At 44.8% G+C, this 8,598-nt stretch overlaps 1 protein-coding gene across 2 annotated transcripts; it reads left to right on the forward strand.

The window, feature by feature from the left end:
* Positions 1–4,232: 4,232 nt before the first annotated feature.
* LOC130869695 (gamma-crystallin B) lies at positions 4,233–6,602 on the forward strand. Of its 2 annotated transcripts, none has more exons than XM_057762080.1 (3): positions 4,233–4,241; positions 4,323–4,571; positions 6,327–6,602. In XM_057762080.1, the coding sequence occupies exons 1-3, from the start codon at positions 4,233–4,235 to the stop codon at positions 6,600–6,602; spliced, it is 534 nt and encodes a 177-aa protein (XP_057618063.1). The 2 variants fall into 2 exon arrangements, with proteins under 2 accessions (XP_057618063.1, XP_057618064.1); XM_057762081.1 differs by having other exon boundaries at positions 4,323–4,565.
* The last annotated feature ends 1,996 nt before the right edge of the window (positions 6,603–8,598 follow it).

An 8,598-nucleotide genomic window follows, 5' to 3' on the forward strand; every position in this document is an offset into this window, starting at 1 on the left:
GATGCAACACTTGGGAGAGCAGAACCTGCACCTCTCATGGCCTACACAATAGAGCCAACCCCATTGGCAGAGGTGTGGGTGAGCCAGACTCGAAGTTGGGAGCATGGGAGAACTGTCCCTATCACTCACCTGTCAGGTGACGGGATCAGTGGGGAAGAGATGCCCGCCCATCAACACCTGTGGTCCTAAGAGTGGGAGAGCTGGTCTTGCCCATTGTTGGTGGGGCCATCCCATAACTGCTGGTCCTGGGTTCTGTAAAAAGACAGATTGAGCAAATCATGGGAAGCAAGCCAGTAAACAGCACTCCTCCATGGCCTCTGCGCCAGCTCATGCCTCCAGGTTCCTGCCCTGTTTGAATTCATGCCCCAATTTCCTTTGGTGCTGAACAGCAATAAGGAAGTATAACCAGAATAAACTCTTTCTCCCTCCCCACCCCCACCAAAAAAGAGTCCTGCATGAGCAGATTTTCTTCAATAATAATAACAATAATAATAATAACCTTTCATTAAGAGGCTTAAATATGATCACCTTAGTTGGTGTTACCATTCTCTTTATTTAAAAGAGGGCTCAGGAGAAAAGAGAGGTGAGCTCCATAGTATAAATATTACAACCATAATACAACAATATGAAATGGACTTTACATGCCTTGAAGCCTGGAAGCTAGACACCACTGTGTTACCTGTGGTCACCTTAGCTAGTGGGATCAAGATGAGTCCTTAATTTCTTCTTGGAGTGAGCACTGTAGTACACTGTCCAGACCATCACTCAGGACCAAGGCACTGCCTTTTACAGACACTGACAGCTCAAAGCTTAAAGTGCCTTCAGGACTTTCTTCAGCCAAAGAAAGCTGCTAAGGCTAAGCGATCCAACATCATACCCCTCCATGGTGGCAGCTTACATAAATTTACTACGTTATCCTGCATCATACCCCTCCATGGTGGCAGCTTACATTGATTTACATTATCCTACATCATACCTCTCCATGGTAGCAGCTTACATAGATTTACTACATTATCCTGCATCATACCCCTCCATGGTGGCAGCTTACATTAATATACTGAGCAATGAAAGGGCACAATGTCCCTGTCCCTTGCTCAGTTCATGATGGCTCTAGAGTTCCCTGCAGGATTGGCTGAAGTCACTGCCACTGTATTATCTCACAATTCTAACAGCATGCAGGAGACCCCACGGTCAGGTGACTGGAGGAAAAGGGATAGGTGGATTCAGTTCACAAATAACTTGACTTTATGTATGGCTTCAAGTCAAAAATCATGTTATTGGAAGGTGACTACTCACTCAGGTGGCCCTAAAATAGCAATGGGGAAAACCCTCCTAAAGGGCGACCTTACAGAAGGGAGCCTTGGGCTAGAGTTTGGCTCAGTAGTTAGGAGTGCTTGTTACTCTTGCACAAGACTTGGGTTTGATTCCCAGCACTGACTTGGTAGCCCACAGTCATCTGTAACTGCTGTCCCAAAGGATCCAAAGCTCTCTTCTGACCTCTGTGGACACCAGGATGCATACATAGCTGTAGCCAAGCACTCATAAAATAATAAAATAAATAACTATTAAAACATTTTATTTTTTATTAAAACAAGCACACTTTGTATGTGAAGAAAAGTAGCCTGAGATCAGGGCATTCATGGAATCATTGAGCAGAGATAAGTCACTTGCTAGTTCATTCAGAGTCAAACAGGGAGAGGTTAGTGTAAGAGGGGCTAGGACAGAGGTATGTGCATGAAGATATGGCTGCACAATATGAAGAATGCCTGAAAGGCTGCTCTTGTACACTGTAAAGATTTGTCACTTGTATTGGTTTAATAAAAAGCTAATTGGCCAGTAGGCAGGCAGGAAGTATGGGTGGGTGAGGAAGAGGAAAGGCGGAGATACTGTCACCAGTCAGATGCAGAGGAAGCAAGATGAGAACGCCTTACTGAGAAAAGGTACCAAGGCACATGGCTAAACATAGACAGGAATTATGGGTGAATTTAAGATGTAAGAGCTAGTTAGTAATAAGCCTGAGCAACAGGCCAAACAGTTTGTAATTAATACAAGCCTCTGTGTGTTTCTTTGAGACTGAACAGCTGTGGGACCAGGCAGAACAGAACTTCTGTTCACAGATAATCCTATTACATACCAATACCAATGACAAAAATCCCTAAACCATCTAGGATTGATTGGAACAATGAGCTCACAAATATTATGTCCACAGTAGCTTATGGAAAGGCTGTGCCTAACTGCTCCTGACCAACATTAATTCAGCCATTAGCACTATACAACATCCAGTCTGAAAGACAGAACAGTGATAGACCTTTGAGGAAGTCCATCGGCCACTTGATGATAACCTGGATCATTTCCAGCAATCCTTGGAACCCACACATAGTTCAGGTTTTTGTTGCCCTTGAAGGGACTTGAACAGTAAACGTCTTATGTGCTAAGTAAACAGTATATGTCTATGAATAATCATTGTATTTCCCCAAACAAAGACAATGAAAGATGCATTGTTTTATAGTTTTGCAAAATCTTAATGTCATGCAGTGGAAAAAATGTCAGTACCCATTTGTGAAAAAATAATATTTTACAAAAGGGCAATATAATAAGTATCTGAAAACTGCCCTGATAGGACATCATTTTGGTTTTTTTGTTTGTTTGTTTGTTTTTTTTTTTTTTTTTTTCGAGACAGGGTTTCTCCATAGCTTTTGGTTCCTGTCCTGGAACTAGCTCTTGTAGACAAGTTGGCCTCGAACTCACAGAGATCCGCCTGCCTCTGCCTCCCGAGTGCTGGGATTAAAGGCGTGTGCCACCACCGCCCGGCTAGGACATCATTTTGAAGTTGACTAGGGGACCCCGGGGTTCCCATAATACGTGGATTATGTGCATGGACTCCAATCCTCAATCTGAGAAAGGTGGTGGAGGATGCTGGGAACGTTTCTGCCTGACTCTAGGACTCTGATGAGATCTACTCATCAAAGGAACAGAGGCTTTGATTGTGAAAAGTCTTTGAGCATCTGAAGGAGGAGCAGATTCTAGGTAGCCATCAGCAGAAGGAAGATTTAGGTCCTCTAAGGAGATGAGAAATGCAGAGTACCTGCTTTCTTTCTAGTCAGAGCCACAGCGAGGACCTAGCGTGCATCAAACCTGTGTTCTGGAGGCAAGGGTAGAGAGGAGAGAACCCAAGCCACAGTTAACAACTCTAGTCAAGGCAGTCCCCCAGCTAACAGTAATGATCACGGGGTCTTAACTTTAACCAAGCTTTCTGCTTTTCAGAGTGCTTCTGCAGATTTTTTTTTCCTGGATATTTTATTTATTTATTTATTTTTTTATTGAAAAAAAAAATTTTCCACCTCCTCCCCGCCTCCCATTTCCCTCCCCCTCCTCCTGCCCCTCTCCCCCTCCCCCAACTCCTCTTCTCCTCCCTCTCCAGTCCCAGGAGCAGTCAGGGTTCCCTGCCCTGTGGAAAGTCCAAGGTCCTCCCCCCTCCATCCAGATCTAGGAAGTTGAACATCCAAACTGTCTAGGCTCCCACAAAGCCAGAACCTGAAGTAGGATCAACACCCCGTGCCATTGTCCTTGGCCTCTTGTCAGCTCTCATTGTCCGCCATGTTCAGAGAGTCCGGTTTTATCCCATGCTTTTTCAGTCACAGTCCAGCTGGCCTTGGTGAGCTCCCCAAAGATCGGTCCGACTGTCTCAGCGGGTGGGTGCACCCCTCGTGGTCCTGACTTCGTTGTACATGTTCTCCCTCCTTCTGCTCCTCATTAGGACCTTGGGAGCTCAGTCCGGTGCTGGAGCTTCTGCAGATTTTATCTCTTAGATCTCTCTTACTCAAGATTCCTGATTGCTTAAAGTCTTCTCTTTTTTTAAGTTTAAGGCAAACAGACGGAATCTGAGGCAGGCACATTGCTAAAACCAATTTGCTTTGAGAAGTTGTTTAAGCAGAGAATTACAGTTTCACTCAGTCTTTTTTTTAAAAAACGAGCAAAGACTCTTCTGTTGCGACAACACAACAGCTTTAGTGAATTAGAGCTACCCGAACCTACCAGAAAGAATGAGAGTACCAACCCCAGCAGGCAGTGGGAGGGAGGATGCTCTCGGAGCTTGCAAATCCCCTTACTCACCAGAATGGGCCCTTTTGTGTGATTTCCTGTGGAGGCAGCACTGGGGCAGCTATATATATCAGGGGCAGTTCCCTGGAGCTTCACAGCACACCGGGCATCTCTTACTTACGCTCAGCGAGATGGGAAAGGTAAGTCCAGGGCTGACCTTTGCCCTCTCTAAGCATCCTTGGCTGGGAGAAAACTTGTCTGGTCCCTTTCTGCCCTTACAGATCATCTTCTACGAGGACCGCGGCTTCCAGGGACGCTGCTATGAGTGCAGCACCGACTGCTCCAACCTGCAGACCTACTTCAGCCGCTGCAACTCCATCCGAGTGGACAGTGGCTGCTGGATGCTCTATGAGCGCCCCAACTACCAGGGCCACCAGTACTTCCTGAGGCGCGGGGACTACCCTGACTACCAGCAGTGGATGGGCCTCAGCGACTCTGTCCGCTCCTGCCGCCTCATCCCCCACGTGAGTGTGACTCAGTCTTCATAATGGGTGTCTGGAAACACAAATTATCTTGTAAAAGGTCATCTTAAACCGCCATTCCAACTAGAGAAGAGGGTGGATGTGACACCTAGTGTGTGTGTCCAGGAGGGTACCTGAGAAAGGAATCTCAGGAACTTGGTGGTGAGTTTAAAAAAAAACTCTCATCCCCATTTCCTTCCTTCCTTCCTTCCTTCCTTCCTTCCTTCCTTCCTTCCTTCCTTCCTTCCTTCCGATTTTGATTTTTTTTATTACTTTTAAAAATTACCAATCCAAATTCCCAGTCCTTCCCCTCCCCCCAATCCCCTTCCACTCCCTCCACACACCCTTCCCCACCTCCTCCAGTCCTAAGAGAGGGCAATGCACCTCCGCCCTGTGGAAAGTTCAAGGCCCTCCCTACTACATCTAGGTTAGGCAAGGTTTACATTCAGAGAATAGGATCCCAAGAAGCCAGTACATGCAGTAGAGACAAATCCCAGTGCCACTGTCAGTGTCTGCCCCAGCTGTCAACCCCCTTCAGAGGGACTTGTTTGATCCCATGCTCGTTCACTCCCAGTCCAGTTGGAGTTGGTGAGCTCCCTTTAGCTCAGGCAAACTGTCTCAGTGGGTCTCATCCCCATTTTCACATTGCGTTCACCACTGAGAATTCAATTACTTCAGAGAGGAATGGAGAAAAATGGGACATCGAAGACAATGCATTTACTACTTGTTCAAAATATAACCCCTCCATATAAGCCCTAGTTCATTCCAAACCACTTCAGGACAGAAATTCAGTGCTACTTAATCTATAAATGCAATGCACATTGGATGGTAGGATATGCTGAAGAGGTAGTGCCAAGAGTTCAAGGCCAGCCTGGGCTACCCCTTTGTCTAGGACCATGCCACCCTGAATGCCCCCAGTCTCATCTAAAATGTCTTGGCTTGCTTGGCCTTGCATTTCTTCTTGATTATTTTTCCCCGTCTTCTGGTTTTTATTCGTATGGAGCGAGCCCTATCTACTAGCTCTCTTTGAGAATACACCAGCAAAAAGGCCAAGTTCAACACTAACGCCCAAGATTCATGTTTTCTGGAGAATGAGCACAGCATCCCTAGGTGGGTAGAGTGTGAGAGACGCGACACACAGTGCCATGGAAATGCAACTTCACCAAGACAGAAAGGAACAGTTTGCAAAGGAGGCCGGGGAGCTGAATGCACTCTGGTCTGGACTGAAACTGAGGCTTGGAAAGAGAAACAAGCGAAAGACCGTGCCTTATGTGTCACAGGAGCTTGCTCTCCTGATCTATAGATATGCGAACACCAACACACATGTTTTACAGAAAATAGCTGAAAATTAGTATCTTTTCAATAAGAGAGCTATATCAAAATGCCGCCTTTCCAGTAATTCCCAGTTTCCTCCCTTGTCAAGGGCTGGCTCTTCAACAAGCCCTGAGACAATGTGATGTTTTATTTTAAGCCATTTTTAGTTAATTGCAATAAGTTTTATTTTAAGCAACTTTTAAGCCAGGGACGATGGACTGGTAGACAGGTGTGGAGAGGCCTGAGCTTTGTTTCTTGGTTGGCCACTGAAGCCCTAGATTCTTCAGTGACGGGCTTCGGGGTAGAGACTTCTGAACTCTGCAGTATGCTTCTTCAAAATGCAAACATGAACTCGGGATGTTCATGTTGGGCGGAGGGGGTGCTGCTGGGGCTGGAAACTTAGCTTCTCTCTGTGTTCATTTGCTTTTCCTCTCTGTCTGCTGTCCCCAGCACTCTGGCACTTACCGAATGAGGATCTATGAGAGAGATGACTTCAGAGGACAAATGTCAGAGATCACAGATGACTGTCTCTCTCTTCAAGATCGCTTCCACCTCAGCGAAATCCATTCCCTCAGTGTAACTGAAGGCTGCTGGGTCCTCTATGAAATGCCTAGCTACAGGGGACAGCAGTACCTGCTGAGGCCTGGGGAGTACAGGAGATATCTTGACTGGGGGGCTCCAAATGCCAAAGTCGGTTCTTTTAGACGAGTCATGGATTTCTACTGAGGCCCTTTCATTCTCTCCTTTTCTTCTTTAGAACTGAATAAAATATGTAGCTTGTGATTCTGGCACCACAAGAAGAGTCCTGCCTTCCTTTCAATCTCTTAAGCATTCCTGAGCAGTAACGGCACCAAACCAAACATGATAATCTTTCAAGATGGGAAGCATCTCCTATATAAGGCAGAGTAATGTTCTTGGTATAACTACATTCTCTAATGACTAAATGTGCAGGATTGAAGAAAACTTTAAATTATCAAGAAAAGTCATACTGGGCTGGTGACATGGGTTAGCAGGTAAAGATGCCGGCTCCCAAGTCTGGTGTCCTGGCTTTGATCCCCAAGACCCATTCAATGGAAGGAGAGTGGTCAGTTTCCCCAAGAGTTGTTCTTTCACCCACACACTCTCCATGCATAACAAATAAATAAATAAAAATGTAATAAAGGAGAGATGTCTCAGTGGTTAAAAGCATTTGTTGTTCCAGAGGACCCAAGTTTGAATACCAGTGCCTTCATGAAGGAGTCTGATACTCCAGCCTCTACCAGCACCACACATACACAGTGCACTGACATACATGTGAGCAAAACATCCATACATACAAAAAATAAATAAAATAAAAGTAATGTAACAAAGAAATGTAAAGATCAGCCTGATTATTTCCAGTACTAATAAAAACCTGGTGGGGTTTTTTTTGGGGGGGGGGTTGTTTGTTTGTTTGTCTGTTGTTTCTTTGGTTGGTTGGTTGGTTTTTGAGGCAGAGTTTCTATGTATAACAGCTCTGACTGTCATGTAACTTGCTTTGTAGACCAAGCTGGCCTCAAACTCACAGACATACCTCTGCCTCTGCCTCTCAAGTGCTGATTAAAGGTATGTGCCACCACCACCTGGTTAAAACCTGGGTTTTCTTATGAGTCCTGGAAAGAGTTTACTAAGTAAAAAAATCATTGAAAATAGCCTACAGTTATTAAATGAGGTTATAAGGTTATTTCTTATAAAGTTCATAAATAAATCTGATGAGTTCAGTCAAAATTTATCAAATTATCCCATCTTTGAGAGCTAGTGAATTGGCTCAAATGTCATCTTGCCCAGAGTAGAAACTTCATATATCCCCTTCCCCCCTTACAGATGCAAGCAATGTCTTTGGGGAAGGAATGAGCGCTGTGCCTTTCCCAGGAGCCATCACTCCCCCCCCCCCCCCCCCAGTGAGCACTGCTTTCCCTCCGGGCCACACTGGCCCAGATGGAGAACTCATTCTCCACTGACCCCTGCCCTATCTCTTACGACTTTGACACACACAACTGTTTTTGTTATAGAGGTTCTGGGACCGTGAGTATAAGTTTATTTTAGAAAAGCACAATTATAGAAATTTAACACTAGGCGACCCCTGGTTTTGTGGATGTAGTTCGGTGTAGAGAATTTGTAAGTTCATAGATTCAACTCTCAATACCAGAAAAAAACAAAAACTATTAGATGACACTACTTTAGGTGTTTATGCGCATCAGCAGACACATCTGCGTGTGTCCCTTCCTTGAGCCCCTCTTCCTGCTACTTATCCATGTACACATTTTGGAGTGCATGGCTTCAGGACCTCATGTTCAATACCTAAGTATTGAATAAACACAGTAAGCATATAATCCGCACATAAATTGGGTCGCTTTTGGGAGTTAAGGAATTTCCTATTAATAATCATTAATAATTCTGGCCAAAGTTGAACTGTTCCGAAAAACTGGGGCATATGTTCAGCTTTTATATGAACATATATTTGGCAATATAAAATCCAAGGATAGTCGCATTTGGTTTTAATCATTCCTAAACCCCAAGTTCTTTAACCTTTAACCTTCCAGCACCAGCTTAACCCTTGGACTCCACTTCCTGAGATAAATTCAATTCTCTGTTCACCAATAGCAACTTATCAAACAAGAGCTAGATGTGCAAAAGCTGCTGCCTGTTGACTTTTGCACTTTTTTCATGGAAGGCAGAAAATCACACCTGAGCAAATTATTCT

The sequence above is a fragment of the Chionomys nivalis genome, chromosome 2 (assembly GCF_950005125.1).
Source record: "Chionomys nivalis chromosome 2, mChiNiv1.1, whole genome shotgun sequence".
Lineage (NCBI taxonomy): Eukaryota > Metazoa > Chordata > Mammalia > Rodentia > Cricetidae > Chionomys > Chionomys nivalis.

Bases quoted from the DNA above. Each gene is read 5' to 3' on its own strand.
- LOC130869695 (XM_057762080.1), top strand. The intron at 4,572-6,326 runs GTGACTCAGTCT...TGCTGTCCCCAG, and splicing joins GCCTCATCCCCCACGTGAGT to CACTCTGGCACTTACCGAAT.